We start from the raw sequence: 17,633 nt of genomic DNA on the forward strand, positions 1-17,633 counted from the left end.
GTGAAATCAGATTTTTGATTCTTTCGTAAACTTTACACGCCGAACGAGGAAGGAAACAAAAACAATGGTCTAAAAGAAAGAATCAGATTGTTACAACATTAGAATTCGTTTTCCTTTATAAACCAGGCCCGCCGAACGAGGAGAAAAGAATATAAAGGCAAAGGCTTAAAGCAATGATGCATCTGTTTACTTTCTAATTTAAATTTCATTCTCTTTTAATGATGCATTAGTGCGTTTTCTAATTTAAATTTCTTCCTCTTTTAATGTTGCATCAGTGTGCTTTGTAAATTTAAGTTTCATTTTTTTTTTTTTTATTTAATGCGTCAGTTTGTTGTGTAATTAAAAATTTCGTCCTCTTTCGTTAATGCATTAGTTTGTTAATTTTAATTGAAATTTCATTTGTTGGTTAGGGGATTAGGAATGAGTCTGATATATAAAAATTTAAATAAATTCATTAAGAATTAGGCTGCATGATTTAAATTTACATGCTAAGTATGGAATTTAATTAATTTTAAAACATAAATTAATTAAATATTTTTGGATTAAAATTAATTGTTTATATTTAATTAATTTAATCAGAATATGGAGATGTACAATTTAGTTGAGATGCATGTTAATTTCTTTTGCTGTAAATTAAGTGCATGCTACTTAGAATTGATATTTTTGCTCAAGTAAATGCAAAGGATGTGTATATGATTTATATCATTTTTATTTGAATTATTATATGTAAATATTATTTACATTATCTTTGGATTGGAAACTTTTATTTGGTTATAGTATGGATTAATGCACCATTATGGGATGGGGGCATATTAGGGACGGATTAACTTAAGAGTTAAGTCCTATCTATTTTTAATAAGGGAACGGATTAACCATATTGTTAAGTCCTACTTATTCGTGTCAGGTCAATGGAATAGTTGGATGACATATTATTAAAAGCATATTTGGATATTTTTATTTTAATGGTTGGATAGAACGGATTTTACATATATAATTATACGCCATGATATGAGCTTGAGTCTCAGGATCAGTGGTTAGGGTGCATATATTGTCAGGGATGTGTAGCTAGATATAATGTAGTTGTGTACCCTGGTAGGTCTAGGTACTCATGTCCACTATATGTGCGTTTTGTATGTTGCCTACTATTCAGGTTGAGACAACTCTATAGTCTAGTGAGGTTCCTTTAATGTGTATATATCTATATATGGACTGTTTAGTTATTGTTGGGTTAATTAGGATGTGTACGTGTATCGGGTCTCTGTTTGGGATGTAGTAGATTAGAACTTGTATGTGGGCCTGACCCACCATTATTTTTCAGGTGTTCGTCAGTTCCAGTCTTAGAGATTGTTCGGGCCGGGCAGAGACAGTCATTCACTCTTCCGACTCTACGTAAGACTCTTCCTCATGGTTTAATTATTAGTTTTTCAGTTCAGTTATTTCAGTTAGGTTATTATTAGGGGTCCACAATATGGATTCCCGAGTTGTAATTTTAATTAATTATTGGTACCAGAGGATTGGAGGATTTCATTATAGGATTTTTAGTTATTTTTATTTGAGGATTAATTATTTAGTTTTCTTTTCAGCGTCTTTATTGATTCTTAATTCATCTTGTATTCTAATACTTGTTTAAATATTAATTGTTTGATATCACTTGTATTCTGTGCTCGGTCTTGATCACCCGTGGCTCTAGAATCTAGGGGTATCACAAATAGCCTCGTGATGGAATGACGATCGCCACTGATTGCCTCCTTGTATATATAAATATATGCATACATGTATGAATTATAAATAGATAGTAATATATAAATTTCTTTGCAGATCTGTGAATATACACTGGTATGGAACTCGAGCCGAGCTCGAACACTTCTCACATTTGTCGAGTTGAGCTCAAACATTCCATAGCTCTGCTCGACTCGACTTGATTACCTCCTCAAGTAGAAAGAGTTTAGCTTAAAACAACTACATGCTCATGTTGGGACAGTGGAAGCACTAGAACATTGAGTTCAATGAAAGCAATAAACCTATCGAATCCACTTCGGATATGACTCAGCGGTTTACTTGCTGGATTTTGGAGCTTAGTAAGCCCAAGGTTTAGGGTTTGAGTCCCGCTAGGTGTTCTTTGTGGCTAACCTCCGTTACCCCTGCAGTGACTTACCTGATCCAGGTGGGGAGGTGCCCTTTTGGGTTTTTGGGGATTAGTCGGGTTGTTGAGGAGTCCTAAGGGTTCGTGCCATCCTGAACACCCCGAGTTAATTAAAAATAAAAATAAACCTATCGAACATAAGCACAAGATTTACGTGGCTTGATATAAACCGGTCTATATCAGTTGGAGAAGAGATTCCACTGTATAAATGTAGAGATATTAGAACACTAGAGAACCCAAGGGGTTGGCTCTAGTAGTAAGTCACTCCGGCAGTTGTCTCGTGAACCCCCTTGATGGCAAATAATTCTTTGGTGCCACACTTGCGTGTGAAAACCTGAGCTCTATCTAAACCGTGTGGAGGGGGCACTTTGCACGGTATCCCACAGATAGTTAGCGTAAAGTCCCGGATATCCTGGTTAGCAGGAAAAAGAAATTATAACATAGAGAATAACATGAGAATTCATATTTAATGAATGACTAATAAATAAGATAGTTTACTAAAATCCAAAACAACAGCTGAATTCCATAACTAATAAATTTCATTCTAAAAAATGAGTAAAATAATATAGGAGACATATTCGCTTTTAATTTTAACTCGGTAGGTAAATAATTATTTTATTTTATTTTATTTTTTTATAGTCAAGTATCACATCTACCCTTTCACAAACACTCCAAATAGGCCTTGGAACTCTGTTCTATGTCAGTAAAAAAATCTTTAAACTAAAGAAAACCATGTAGAAAGCTATAAGGGGCAGAACCTTGTGAAACGAAGTATGATAATTGAAGGCAAAAGATATATAATTTCACATTTAAAGAAAACCAAAAAGAACATACGCTTATGCAAGGCAGGCCAGCTTGACACTCCACCACAAGCAGCAAAATTCCATTTCACACAAAAGCAGAAGGAAGTTGTAGGTACTAGAATTCCCTATGAATACACTAGCCGGTTTTTGATAGAACATAACAGACCTATGAATATTGCAGCCCAATTATTAAGTGATTGGAAAATCGACATTGTTGATCAATTGGGAGTAGGACCAACTTTAGCCATGGCTTGACGCATCTTGAAAAACTCAATAAGCTTCTCAGTCTCTAGAATAACACCCTTCACAGCATCATCTGAGCTGAACCTCTCAGCCCATCCCACCAGTCCAGGCGTCTTGGCTTCGTCAAGCAATGCCACGCCGCCTATTTTCTCCGCCACCCTTAGCCCCCCCAAGAAGGACCCGAACGCTATATCAAGGTACCCAATACTATCCCCACCAAAGAAAGCCTTCCCTTTGCTACACTTGACAAATGCTTCCTCCAACAGCGCCAATCCTTCAACAAGTCGCTCCACTGCTGCTGCCTTCGCCTCCTCTCCTTGTGGCGTCCGAAGCTCCCTCAGTGATGGAGACCACTGCAACCATATGAGAATATACAAGAAGAGTTCAGTATTCTTGATACACCACCATAAATCTGTAACTATACAACTATTTGTATAGTTTTCTGTTTTTCAATTATCTAAATAGAGAAATTTATTTTTACTTGAGTGATTGGATTGTTCCAGAGTCCGTATTTGAGTCTTGCACCTTTCCATTCCCTCTAGCAACTACTAACTCCTACTAATATTCTTACCCGGACAAAAAGAAAGAAAGAAAAAAAAAAAAATCAAATAAGTACCATACCTTCTCGTCAATATAGGCTCCCCAAAAGCGGGAAATGGCAAGATCATAGGGATCAGAAGGAAGTATGGAGGGACCGGAGGCCCATACCTCGTCGATGTACTGGACAATGATAAGGGACTCACATATGGGCTTGTTGTCATGGATTAAAACTGGAATTTTCTTGTGAACAGGGTTGGATACCAGGAGGAGCTCACTCTTGGACCCAAATTTCTCCTCAAGGAACTCGTAGTCGACACACTTGATGTTGAGAGCGATTCGAACCCGGTTCACGTATGAACTAGGCCGTGATCCGAGTAGCTTTACATCCGTACTGGTCGCCATGATCGACTGTAATTCTGAAGCTGCAGAGGCTGCTTATATTTGCTTAACACAATTGGGTGGATATGAATTGTGGGATATAAATAAAGCTAGAATTCTTGGCATGTATTGGTGTGAACTGTGGAATGATGTAAGAGATGATGTAAGAACTCTTGGCATGTATTAGTGTGAAATGATGTAGAAGTCTAGGTGGATGAGGGGCTTTTTATTTTTATTATTAATTTTTTAACAGATTCACTTGACATGTGAAAAATAAGGAAAAAAATACAGGCAAAAGGAAAAAAAGGACACTTGACAAGAAGAGCAGACAAGCCGCTGAGATTCCTAAGGACCACACCAGAGAGGACAAAGTAGTGGGCCTAATTCACATTGACTTCTTTGAGGGTCGGTCTATTTTTCTAGTTATTCATAATTGATTATCTTAGTAAAAAAGATACAAAGAAGAAAAAGAAAAACACTGCATGTGGTGTGAGTTGAAAGAATTTAGCTTAAAATATATACTATATGTTTATGCTGGGACAGGTTGAGATCCAATGAAAAAAGTGTTCATGTTTCATATTAGTTGTTCATTTTTTAAAATTTTGATTCATTATTATATTTTTTGTTTTAGTTAATTTGAAATTATTTTAAGTAATATTTTTTAATATACTTATATATTATCTATATTTTATATTAGATGCCTATTTCAATAATTTTGACTTATAAAAATTATAAGTCAAAATTTTTGAAGTAGACAACTAATAAGAAATGGAGATAGTAAAACAATCCGGTACAAATACAAAATTTATGTGGTTAGACATAACTCAGCCCATATGGTCACAAATGAAAATCTAATGAAAACAATAAAACAATCAGATACAAATACAAAATTTACATGGTTTAGCAATTTAGAATTTTTTTAATTAAGCACCATTAAGAAAAAGAAAAAAAAAAAAAGGGGACCGTCCAGGGCTCTGTCTCATAATCTTGTAAAGCGCCCCCATGCGGATTGGGTAGAGCTCAGACCATGTCTGCGTGCTAGATCACTAAAAAATATTTACACCTAAAAAGAATCGATGCTGAGACTAAGTACTTTTGTTAGCACAATTTGGAATTGGCTATTTTCATTACTGCAATGGAGCATGCCGGATGTTCATTGTGTTGCAACTGCTGCATTGGTTCACTGATATCAAGGATGCTTCTAAAATTCATATCAGACTACTCTCCATTACAGTGTAACACCTATGGAGTGAGGAATAGAATAATGCACTCTGATCAAACTAGATCAGTTCTGGAGGTTGCTAGACTTATTTGGTGGGAAATTTGGACCCTAGAGCATCTCCAGTACCCTCTTAAAGGGTCTCTCAAAATCAAAATATGGTAGGTGGATGAAAAATAATGCATTCCAATGTGCTCTCAAAAGGCAATCTCATATTTTGAGATTGCCAAAAGTATTGTCGTTTATAGCAACTCTAAAATATTTTTGAGAGATTTTTTTATTTTATTTTATTTTTATTTTTATTTTTATTTTTCATATGGTGCCGTTTCTCAAAATATAGCAGGTGGATGAAAATAATAGCTCAAATAGGATTTTCGATAAAGTGCATTATTGGAACAGAATTACTAAAGTATAGCATTTTGACACTATATCTTCTCTCAAAATACAACTTTAACATGAAAAAATAACATTTTGCATTGGAGATACTCTTACAAATCTAAAATTGAGTGCTATGTCTTGTTGATGCTCATAATTTGTATTCTACTCTTGCAACCTGCTTCTTTACCGTGTTTCTTAATTCTTCTTATGAGGCATGCTCTATTTTTATTTCTATTGTGCTTCTGGTGAGCTGATATGCAAAGGTATGCCTTTGCTTCATTAGCTGTACTATATTGCTTATATCAATAATCTGTTTTTTCACTACGCCTCAGTGCATTAGTCAAGAAAAAATGGCGGTTATCGAAAAAAAATAATAACAATAAAAAACAAAATAATTTCAGAATCTCACAGCATTGCACGTACACCTAAAGTGTTAAGGCCAGGGATGAAGATTGAAGCAAAAGCATCCATGGTATTCTTAGGGAAGGACACACCAATCTCCAAATCTCCTTGGGAATCCATGCATTCATTAATGGATATTGCCCCTGTAAGATCAATGGAAACGACTTCAATCTTTTGCGGTCTCCCCCACCCAAAATCTGGCTCATAAATGCTAATCTTAGTCGACCCCGCAAGCCCAACCATCTTATCCTGGTCCATTCTTTTATAATCAGAAAGCCAAGACTCCATACCTTTCAACACTCCACCACTACCGTGCAGCCTTTCTCCAACGGCCTTCCCGATCGATTCAGCGGCGATCACAAACCCTTCTTCCCCAATTAGTTGGCTATGCTTTGCCCTCGCGTAACAACCCATTAAGCAATTACCAAAGTATGTTTTGGGAATGGGTGGATCCAAACGTTCTCGACAATCTACAAGAACACTAAAGTACTCATCATCATCATCTTTGTCCACCGCCCTAGTAGTGGCGGTTCCTGTACGTGATTTTACCTTGCAAATCCAAATGTAGGCACATGTCACAGTGAATGCTGAGATGTGAAATGGTGGTGCTAGTGTTGTCGCGGAGTTCAGTCGTCGATGATGGACCAAAACCAATTCCTTGAGTCGTTGGATGTTGGTTTTGGCCATCACAAATGTTGCCCTGAACTTGTTGATGGGAGGGTGGTGTTGATCAGTTGGACACAACTCTTCATGTTTACTATCCTCAACAATTTGGCGCCAAAATATTGTCCCTATCCCATTTGGATCTCTCACCACACTCCTGTCACATAATGATAGGGAACCAATAGTCTCCAACAATTTCGCATCGCTGCCGCCAAATTTAGCAATGGAAGCCCAAGACTTGAAGAAGCTTATAAAGGCCACACCGTCCGCGGTGATATGGTTAAGGGTATAGCCAAAACAAACCCCCGAGTTTGGAAAAAGAGTCACCTGAAGAGCAAACAGTGGGACTAGTAGTGTAGAATGAATGCTTTCGGACACATTGGTACACAACTTATTAGCTGGCATTTGAGGGACTAGAGGATAAAATTGATCAGCATTTTTTTCATGGTTTCCGATGAGAGAGTTGAAATCGTTACTAGACTCGGCGAAGGTGAGTGAAACTGAGTCACCCTCGGTGTAACGAATTTCAGGCTTGCTAGAAATTGATGAGGGAATATTAATAAACATGTTAGAAGCTAGAGGGAAAAAGTGTTTTAGAGCGAGGGAGAGTGAGTGTTTAAGATTAGGAATGACGGTGTCCATGAAATGGGACTTAGGATGGGGGAACTGATAAAAGAAAAGGGTTTGGACGGGAGGCAGTTGCAGCCATGCTAGGTCGAAGAAAGTGATGGGAATAGACTGCTCGGTCACCGTGCCTGGGGGTGGCGAAACTCTGCAATGTTCGATCACCTTCACCATATTAGCCGGAGGAATATTGTGTTGCAAATTACTAGCCAGAAAGAGAAGAGTATATATATATATATATATATATATTTGATGTTTCATTACATCTTATATATCAGCTCTATATATAGAATGATCGACGGTGGTGCCATGTGAATCCCGTTTCAATGCATTAAGGGGCTTGCAGATGCTTCGGGTAATGATTTCAATATTTTTTCTTTTAATATTAAAGCAGCCAACTTGGCAACTACGGACTAATATATATATATACACGTTATATACCTCTAATATTTTACAATTGACTGCAACATATATATATATATATAGATTCGGATCCCCTGCCGGGGGGAGGGGATCTGTGCACCATCCCATGCACGCATAGGCGCCCAAATGGTAAAGATTCCTTCCGCACAAAAGGCATCTCTTTCGTGTGTGTGTGTGTATATATATATATATATATATTCAAATTAAAGTACAAATAACATCTTCTTGTTCATACTCCATAAAAAATAAATTAATTTTAGGAGTTCCTAAGAGGGTGAGTAGTATGGGGTATTTTCTTCCACTTGAAAAGTCATGGTTTAAATGGGAAGAAATTTGCAATACTTTATGCGTTCCGAATGCTTGGAGATATCCTGATCACATCCCTTTTTGCTATCTCACTGACGAGGTAGCATTCTTGAATTTGTTTGCTATGGCCAACCTTAGCTATTTCGAGAAGAAGGATGCCATATCATTGGATCGTGTAAAGGTACTATTTCTTGCTAATGGAGCAGAGATACATCTTGCAGCTTCCATCTTTGGGTTATTAATGGTTACTCATTACAAGAATAACACAAAGAGGAAATCATCTCCATTCCCTATGATTATCATGGGATTGTACAGGAAGTTTGAGGTTATGTTTCCACCCCGAGCTCATCACATTGAGATTATGTCTGAGTTGGATCTTTGGGCTTTGAATAAGTCTAAATCCGCTAGGGCGAATGCAAGGAAAGTCAATAGGGGTTCAGCTGTTACTTCTTCTCAACTTACAGAGGTCTTTTAGATTTTTTTCATTCAAACAGAACTTCATGACAAATGATGCTAATTTGCTATACTTACTGATTCTTCAGAATCAGAAGGTTATGTTTGATTCTATTTCTGATTTATAGGCGAAGGTTAGATTTCTTAGAGAGTAGATGACTGGTAGTACTTCTAAGGATGTTTACAAACTAGCCCCTCCAGAGCCGTCTTTAGATGTTGAGGTTAAGACAGATGATGATGATACTAATGAGGATGATGAGGATGGCAGTGGTAGTGATGATGGTGATGAGGGTATACCGAGTACTACTGTTCCTTTTGAGGAAGATGTTAATACTTGATTTATTATGTTCATATCATATATGCATCATATTTTTGTTCAGTTTTTACTTTGTCATTATTATTTTTGAAAATTATCTTTTGCTTAATGACATATTATAAACTGTTGACTGTTTCTTTTCTAATTTTTTGTTCTACTCTGATCCTTAATAATTGCTTTGTCAATTTGTTCCAAAAATGAGGAGAAAATAATGAAAAATTGAAAAATTTATTCAGGGGGAGTTTTTAACTTGTTTTATTAAACTTTCACTGTTAGTTTTTGCTTGATCCATGTGCAGAAAATCGATCAGGTAAAATTTTGTCTAAGAGAATAAGAGAATAGAGAAGAAAAATTCTGTATTTTCTTTAACAAAATTGTAATTTACTTTTCTATTTGGGTAGATTGCATAATTGTTTTTTGGGTTTTGTCACGAAATTGCCAAAGAGGGAGATTGTGAAATATAAATTTTATAATTAGCAATATTTGATATCAAAACAAGTCCTAGTCGAGTTGTAATTTCAAGTTACTATATCAAGATCGTTATCGACTGTGAAATTGGAAGGTTGTTCGAAGAAGAAATACTGAGATCATCGAAAAAAGAAAAAAACAACACTTTTAGGAAGTCATTTCCCATTTAGGGCACAATACCTATATGATATGATTTCAAAGTTATAAAATCCAAGTCTTGTTACAATTCTATCAAGTAGGAATCGGTTCCACCATTTGGGAACCGGTTCCACAGATTGGCTATTGGTACTTCTACTGTTTCAGATTATGGTAAGTTTGATTCCTGTTCTGATTTCCTTTCTAGTTGGTTTAGAATATTACTAAAAGTCTTATGCATGCATTTTTCTTTATTTTCTGAAGGATTAGGTCTTTGAAAATTCTATATAGACCCTGATACACATCTAAGTTTATTATGACTTTGGCATTACAACTTCATTATTCATAAAACCTTTAGGAAGATTATTTTTGCTGAAAATATATTCAGGTTGATTTCTTTGTCAGTCTTTCTAGAACATACACATAAACACAAGAGTGAGTTTAATGTGTTGTTCAGATCCTGATCGTAATCAAAGTCTTGCATCTACAACGTTAAGAGAAAAGTAGATCTACTTCTACATCGAATTTAGATATTGAAAAACAGAAGTAAAAATGATCACACTTTGAAAGAGTCAAAGTATTCATGGAGTATTGTTTGTTCTACCTGCAACTCTTGTACAGAGATCAAGCATAAGTTTGATGTCAAGTGTTGTTGGACGGGACGTCGCAAAGCCAGAAGATCGTCAACTATTGGTATTTGGTAGAACGATAAGGTGTAAGGTATAGTCAAAGTTCAGTATACTTTGTTTCATACATAGTGAATCGATTTACTTTGGACTGCACAATACACGAGATTTTTCCCACGTAAACAGTTGATCTAATTTCTCAACTGCGGTTTCCTCGCTAAAATCCTGGTGTCATCTCTAACTCTTACCTTCCTTTATTTTGTTGTGTATGTGATTAATTATTTAATTACTAAAATAAATAAAAATTAAAATGACACAATCTGTTTCTAAAAATACAAAAATTTTTAAATTTCCAAATTTTTTGTATTCTTTTTTCACAACCTACTTCTTTACCATGTTTCTGAATTCTTATTTTGAGGCATCTTCAATTTTATTATTTTTTTTATTTTTTTCATTGTGCTTCTGGTAAGCTGTTATGCAAAGGTATGCCTTTGTTCATGAGTTGTGCTATATTGTTTATATCAATAATATTTTTTCCACGTTTTCCAAGGAAAAACAAATTCTGCATTTTCTTAATTTAGTTTCTTTATGCTTTCTTAACTATTTCTCAGCAACTAAACTAATTAAAATTGAATTATCCAATCCATGGGGACGGCTCAGTAGATAAGTCCAGAAAAAGCCCCGAACATCTGTTATATAAAAATATAATAAAAATAATAATTAGTAAAATAATTACAGATTCTCACAGCATTGCACGTACACCTAAAGTGTTAAGGCCAGGGATGAAGATTGAAGCAAAAGCATCCATAGTATTCTTAGGGAAGGACACACCAATCTCCAGATTTCCTTGGGAATCCATGCATTCATTAATGGATATTGCCTCTGCAAGATCAATGGAAACGACTTCAATCTTTTGCGGTCTCCCCCACCCAAAATCTGGTTCATAAATGTCAATCTTAGGCGACCCCGCAAGCCGAACCATCTTGTCCTGGTCCATTCTTTTATAATCATAAAGCCAAGTCTCCATACCTTTCAACACTCCACCACTACCGTGCAGCCTTTCTCCGACAGCCTTCCCGATCGATTCAGCTGCGATCAGAAACCCTTCTTACCCAATTAGTTGGCTGTACTTTGCCCTCGCGTAACAACCCACTAAGCAATTACCAAAGTATGTTTCGGGAATGGGTGGATCCAAACGTTCTCGACAATCTACAAGAACACCAAAGTACTCATCATCGTCATCGTCCCCCGCCCTAGTAGTGGCGGTTTCTGTACGTGATTTTACCTGGCAAATCCAAATGTAGGCACATGCCACAGTGAATTTTGATATGTGAACTGGTGGTACTAGTGTTGTCGCGGAGTTCAGTCGTCGATGATGGACCAAAACCAATTCTTTGAGTCGTTGGATGTTAGTTTTGGCCATGACAAATGTTGCCCGGAACTTGTTGATGGGAGGGTGGTGTAGATCAGTTGGACACAACTCATCATGTTTACTATCCTCAACAATTTGGCGCCAAAATATTGTACCTATCCCATTTGGGTCTCTCACCACACTCCTGTCACATAATGATAGGGAACCAATGGTCTCTAACAATTTTGCATCGCTGCCGCCAAATTTAGCAATGGAAGCCCATGACTTGAAGAAACTTATAAAGGCCAAACCGTCTGCGGTGATATGGTTAAGGGTATAGCCAAAACAAATCCCCGAGTTTGGAAAAAGAGTCACCTGAAGAGCTAAAAGTGGGACTACTAGTGTAGGGTGAATGCCTTCGAACGCATTCGTACACAACTTATTAGCTGGCATTTGAGGGACTAGAGGATAAAATTGATCAGCATTTTTTTTCATGGTTTCCGATGAGATAGATGAATTCGTTACTAGACTCAGCGAAGGTGAGTGAAACTGAGTCACCCTCAGTATAACGAATTTCGGCGTTGCTAGAAATTGACGAGAGAATATTAATAAACATGTTAGCAGCTAGAGGAAAAAAGTGTTTGAGAGTGAGGGAGAGTGTTTAAGATGAGGAATGAGGGTGTCCATGAAATGGGACTTAGGGTGGGGGAACTGATAAAAGAGAAGGGTTTGGATTGGAGGCGTTTGCAGCCATGCTAGGTCGAAGAAAGTGAGGGGAATAGACTGCTCGGTCACGGTGCCTGGGGGTGGCGAAACTCTGCAATGTTCGATCACTTTCACCATATTAGGCGGAGGAATATTAATTGTGTTCCAAATAACTAGCTAAAAAGAGAAGAGTATATATATATATATATATATTTGATGTTTCATTACGTCTTATTTATCAGTTCTATATATAGAATGATCGAGGGTGGTGCCATTTGAATCCCGTTTCGATGCACTAAGGGGCTTGCGGATGCTTCGGGTAATGACTTCAATATTTTTTCTTTTAATATTAAAGCAGCCAACTTGGCATGCAACTACGGAGTAATAGATATATCTCTGCACACGTTATATACCTCTAATATTATTTTACAATTGAATGCAGCATATATATATATATATATAGATTCGGATCCCCTCCCGGGGGGAGGGGGTCTGTGCACCATCCCATGCTCGCAAAGGCGCCCAAATGGTAGAGATTCCTTCCGCACAAAAGGCATCCTCTTTCATCTATATATATATATATATATAAAATATAAATTCAAATTAAAGTCCAAGAGAAATGGCGTCATCTAGCAATCGTCACATTAATCCTGCAATACGTGTTTGTAACTCGCCATTTCTGCCGCACTACTAATGGTACCATTCCCCTCGCCAACAAGATAATAAAATCGATAAAAAATAAAAAATAAATATATAAAGGAATGAACCAAGTTATTATTATTAGAAGTCAAAAAGTATGAGATAAGAACCACTAAATAATAATTTATTGAGTAATGTTAAGAAGAAAGCATGATAAAAACCAAACTTAATCAAATTGATTGCCCAAAAACTGCTGGATGAAGAACACCATAATTATTAACTTTATCTGATACATTTTTTGTATTTACTAAGTACATATATCTCTCCCTTTCAAAGTACAATTAGATTTTTTAAACAATTCAATTTTTTAATAAAATTTGCTAAGCAATTATCAGTTAGACACTATAACCCAAAAGTTATGACACCTCTCACCTAAGATAGCAAAAACCCAATGTGTCATGCCATTGATTCACAGTTCAAATGTTTTAGCTCACAAAGTTTTTCAGGTCACAGTCATATTAACCAGGACGTAAATTAGTACAGTTCATATTAAGCGTATCAAACTGATTCTTTTTGTGCTAACCCTCTTGTCCTATCCGTAACATTAAGCAAAATCTAGTGAGGTTGGCCAAACCATACCTTTGAACCCTCAATAGGCCAGATATTAGTGTAAACTTGAATGTTTTCACTTATATAGTTATGAGATACCTTCGATTTCTTTTTTCAGCTGATTGAATTTCAAACCAATAAGTATCTCAGCTAGCTTAATTTAATCATCTAAAGAATGTTCTTTCTAAGTTTTTATTGCATGAGGGAATTTAAATGCTTTTCCACCCGAAATTATGGTACTGATCAAACATAAGGTCCAAAGTTCGATTTCAATTGGGAGCAAACAATTCCTTATAGAGAGTGTGTGTCAACTATGAAAAAAAAAAATCCATATATATCATAAATTTCCCCTTTAAATTCTTAACTCTGCCAGCAGACTTTAGATTATTTCTAATTATTCATACTAATTTCCTTTCATGGTACTGTAGAGTTATGTATAGTTCTTAATGTTGTTACCTAACTATTTAATTATACCGCATACGAATTATATAGTTCCATGATACTGAGTAACCCAATTAAAGTCCAAGTTATGAGTACTCAAAATTTTCAACCTTATCATATTTACAACTCTAGCCATCTAGAAAATTCACACCAACATTTTTTTTGATAAGTGAAAATTTACACCAATACTATGCTCAAAAAACCACTTTCCCTCGCCAACAAATTTACAATCTAAACAGAAAGTCAATCCAAACTCACCTACCTAAAGGGATTCCTAATATTTCTATTATACAAATATAAACCCCCAAAAAAACTATACTCTACAAATCATACTCAATCCGGTGGTCGAGGAGGTGGATGGAGGACTGAACAAGGAAGATCCCATTTTATGGCAATACGTTTGTTAGCCAATGCGTCAAGAGGTGGGTATGAAAGCAGCTTATTGAAGGAGTCAAGTTCATCTCACAAAGCCTTGAGTTTGGTGAAGTATGCTGTGATGGATGCATATTCTGTGAATTTGTGCAGCAGAATAAGTTCAGGAAAGTTTAAATTTTTAACTAGAAATGATTTAATCACGCGTCTATTTATTCAATTAGCTTTATTTAAATTAGCAAATAATTAAACAATCATATGCAAAATAAAAATAAATAAAGCAAATAAAGTTTGAGATATGACACCAGAATTTTAGTGAGAAAACCTCAATTGGCAGAATAGACCAACGAAAAAACCTCGTAAACTGTACAGTCCAGAGCAAAATGATCCACTATGTTTGAAATAAAGTACAATGGACTTTGACTCAAGCTCACACCCTTTCATTCTATCAAAAACCAATTATTGACAATATTCGGCTTTGCGACGTTCCGTCTAACAGCTCTTAACTCTAAGCTTATTCTTGATCTCTGTAGAAAGATTGCTGGTAGATCAAACAACACTCCTTTTTTGCTTTGATCCTTCCAAAGTGTAATCGTTTCACCCATTTTCTTCAAGATCTGAATTTGATATAGAAGAAATAGATTTGTTTTCTCTGATCGTTGTAGATTCATTATTCATTAGACTTGAACACGATCATCAATTAAACAACACTCTAAAATCACTTTTGTGTTTATGTGTGTGTTCAAAATAAAAACAGAAAAATTAGATTTGATTTTCTGCAAAATATCTTTCAAAGGTTTTTTAAAAAATTAGAAGTTTTAATGCAAAAGCCACACAAACCTAGATGAGAAAATATGTTTATATAGACTTTTAAAAACCCAGTTATGCTTAGAAAAAAAGTTAATTTCGTGCATAGGTCTTTTGGAAAGAAATCTATATCAAATTGGAAGTTTAAACAGAATAGGAAACCAAGTTACAATTCCTACTGAAGACCTTGAATTCATTCAGAGATCTCGGACCGGTTCAAGATGGCCAGTTAAAAATCCGAAGAATCTTTTTGATTCTTAAACCGATTCAGGAAAGTTGAACCAGTTCAAGATGGCCAGTTTTGAATTTTAAAAGCCTAACACTTTGAAATTTTTTGGCAATATGCAATTTTGAGAAATCATGTACTTGTGTATGTAAGTGTCCTAGCATTCTAACTTAACTTCCTATAGTTTTGTTCTTACCTTTCCGTAGGTTTCAAGCTATCGAACTTGAACAACTCTTTAATTCCGTAACCGATCTCGATCTTGAATTTTAAAATTGAAAACACAACTCGATCAGACTTGTTTTAACACCGAAATTACCCAATTCAAAATTATATATCTCACATATTCTTGGAGATGAGTGCATATGGATCATTTGATATGAAACACTCTAGGATTCCGTTGAGAAAAATGACTAAAAAGATCATCCTAAAGTTCTTTAGCTGTATCAACATAAATCACACGGTTAGCACTATCCAAAGATATGTAATTCAATAACTAGGACAAAACCATATCGTTGCATCGCTCCCATTCCGCTATGTTGGATTCAGAATTTGTAGGTTTGGCAATGGTGCCATAAACAAACCCTGTAATGACCCGGTCATTTTCTTTCTTTTCTTTTTTTCGGTAAATTTCTTTTTCCGTCTTTTCCCTACTTCGTCCTTTAGTTGTTTTTCATTTTTCTTTGCATAACCTCACTTTTTGTACTCGGATTTAATTCTGACTTTGCATACATCCATGATATTTAAATTCTATGAGATCTACATTTTCACTTTTGTAGAAAAGCATGTTAAATGTTTACTTTTCTTGTAAAAGGGCATGAAAATATAACTTTTGGTAATTATTTTAAACTTGAGGGGTTTTGTGTAATTAAATAAAGTAATTATTTTTCGTCTAAAGGATCATTTTACAATTTAATTTGGAAGACATTTTCAAAAAGGACATTTTTGCAATTTCTAAAAAATGTGACAAGTGTCACATTCCTAAGGTGCTACTTGTTAATCTTGTGGTGAAACCACTTGGAAGCCTTGTTTGATGACACATGGAGGGTGGAGATTCACCTATTTGTTAGCCTAGGATAGGAGCACTTGTTGGCATGGATGGTTGACAAGTATAGGTTTGATATTTAATCTTGGAAGCTTACTTAGATTCATGACAAGTGAAGGCTTCAAAAGTGGTCTTGCATTAGTGTGTGTGTGTGAGAGGTAGTGCAAGAACACCTAGTGAGTGGAGAATCCCACCATTTTAACTTAGGGTTTTCACTTTTAATTCATTTATCTCTTTCCTCTCAAGAACCCTAACTTAGCTACCATTGGAGCAAAGCTTGACTTAAAGCTTTGACTTCATTTTTGATACCCTTTCACTCATCTTAGACCATTAAGCTTGGAATATAAAAGCCTTGTCTCACTCTCCTCTTCATAACCCTAGAAGGAAAACTTGAAATTCCTCTACTTCCATTGGATTCAAGAGGGACAATTATCTTGTGAGATAGGGGGTGTTATAATTTATTTTTCCAAGTAATTTAATTGATCTTGTAATGATATATAAGTTGTATGCATGTCCTATGTTAATTTAAGAAATAAATGACTAGTGGTAGCTTACATGTAATTCACTTTAGACTTGATATATGGCATTGATAAGCGCCGAATATTGTATATTCAAGCGCCCTAAATTACATTAACAAAGTCCAGTTATTAATTATTTTATGTAGATTAACTCCATTTGCATGTTTTTATGCATTTTCAGGTTGAAGTGCAAAAAGGAAGCAAAAATGAGGCTTTGTGGAATTTTGAACAAAAAGGATGCCATTTCTGAATTTCTGGCAGCAGTGATCCTGACTTTTGTCGCCATTTTCGACCTAGCAAACTCAAGAACTAGACTTCCATCATAACATGAAAGATTTAGATCTCTGAATCAGCTTTCCAAATCTTCAAGTGGTTCATCATTCGGAGTTTGGAGCAGAGAGTTATGATCTTCATAACAGAGGTGCGCAGAACTGCCTGGCAGCACTGATGTACTGCCTTTCTCCCCATTTTCGACCAACCAGACTTGAGAATTGGGTCTTCATCAAAACATGAAGTTTTTAAAGCACTGAATCAGCTCTCCAAATCTTCAAACAGATCATCATTCGGAGTTCGGGGCACAAAGTTATAGCAGTTTTACCAAAATAGGTCAGCGCTGAGTAAGAGGAGCATGTTGCACATTGCACTAAGTTAGAGTGCTCGAGATCACCAAGCGAGTGCTCGAAAATCAGGCAGAGTGCCCTTCGGAAATGGCTCATTTCAGCCCACTTGCACATTGGTTTCCTCAATGCCATCTTCCTTCTTTATGAAGTGGTTGGAGGTGTTCCTTGGAGGAGAGAGGGTGT

The 17,633-nt window shown here is 35.9% G+C and overlaps 2 protein-coding genes and 1 pseudogene across 3 annotated transcripts; all 3 read right to left on the reverse strand.

Annotated features, from left to right (window-relative positions):
• Positions 1 to 1,843: 1,843 nt before the first annotated feature.
• LOC132294912 (glutathione S-transferase U17-like) lies at positions 1,844 to 4,260 on the reverse strand. Of its 2 annotated transcripts, XR_009478236.1 has the most exons (3): positions 3,811 to 4,260; positions 2,978 to 3,542; positions 1,844 to 2,555 (listed from the first exon to the last, which is right to left on the reverse strand). XR_009478236.1 is itself a non-coding variant. In XM_059792931.1 (2 exons), exons 1-2 carry the CDS (start codon positions 4,129 to 4,131, stop codon positions 3,165 to 3,167), a joined length of 699 nt encoding a protein of 232 aa, XP_059648914.1. In that variant the 5' UTR covers positions 4,132 to 4,260; the 3' UTR covers positions 2,903 to 3,164. The 2 variants fall into 2 exon arrangements, 1 of the variants encoding a protein (XP_059648914.1); XM_059792931.1 differs by lacking the exon at positions 1,844 to 2,555 and having other exon boundaries at positions 2,903 to 3,542.
• A 1,849-nt stretch (positions 4,261 to 6,109) lies between these two features.
• Positions 6,110 to 7,567, reverse strand: LOC132296196 (phenolic glucoside malonyltransferase 1-like). Its single transcript, XM_059794414.1, has one exon. It carries the CDS (start codon positions 7,565 to 7,567, stop codon positions 6,110 to 6,112), a length of 1,458 nt encoding a protein of 485 aa, XP_059650397.1.
• A 3,295-nt stretch (positions 7,568 to 10,862) lies between these two features.
• LOC132296197 (phenolic glucoside malonyltransferase 1-like) lies at positions 10,863 to 12,314 on the reverse strand (annotated as a pseudogene).
• Between the last annotated feature and the right edge of the window lie 5,319 nt (positions 12,315 to 17,633).

This window comes from Cornus florida, unplaced genomic scaffold (genome assembly GCF_030987335.1).
Source record: "Cornus florida cultivar Cherokee Brave unplaced genomic scaffold, ASM3098733v1 CherokeeBrave_3.0.0_Hap2_Chr02, whole genome shotgun sequence".
NCBI lineage: Eukaryota > Viridiplantae > Streptophyta > Magnoliopsida > Cornales > Cornaceae > Cornus > Cornus florida.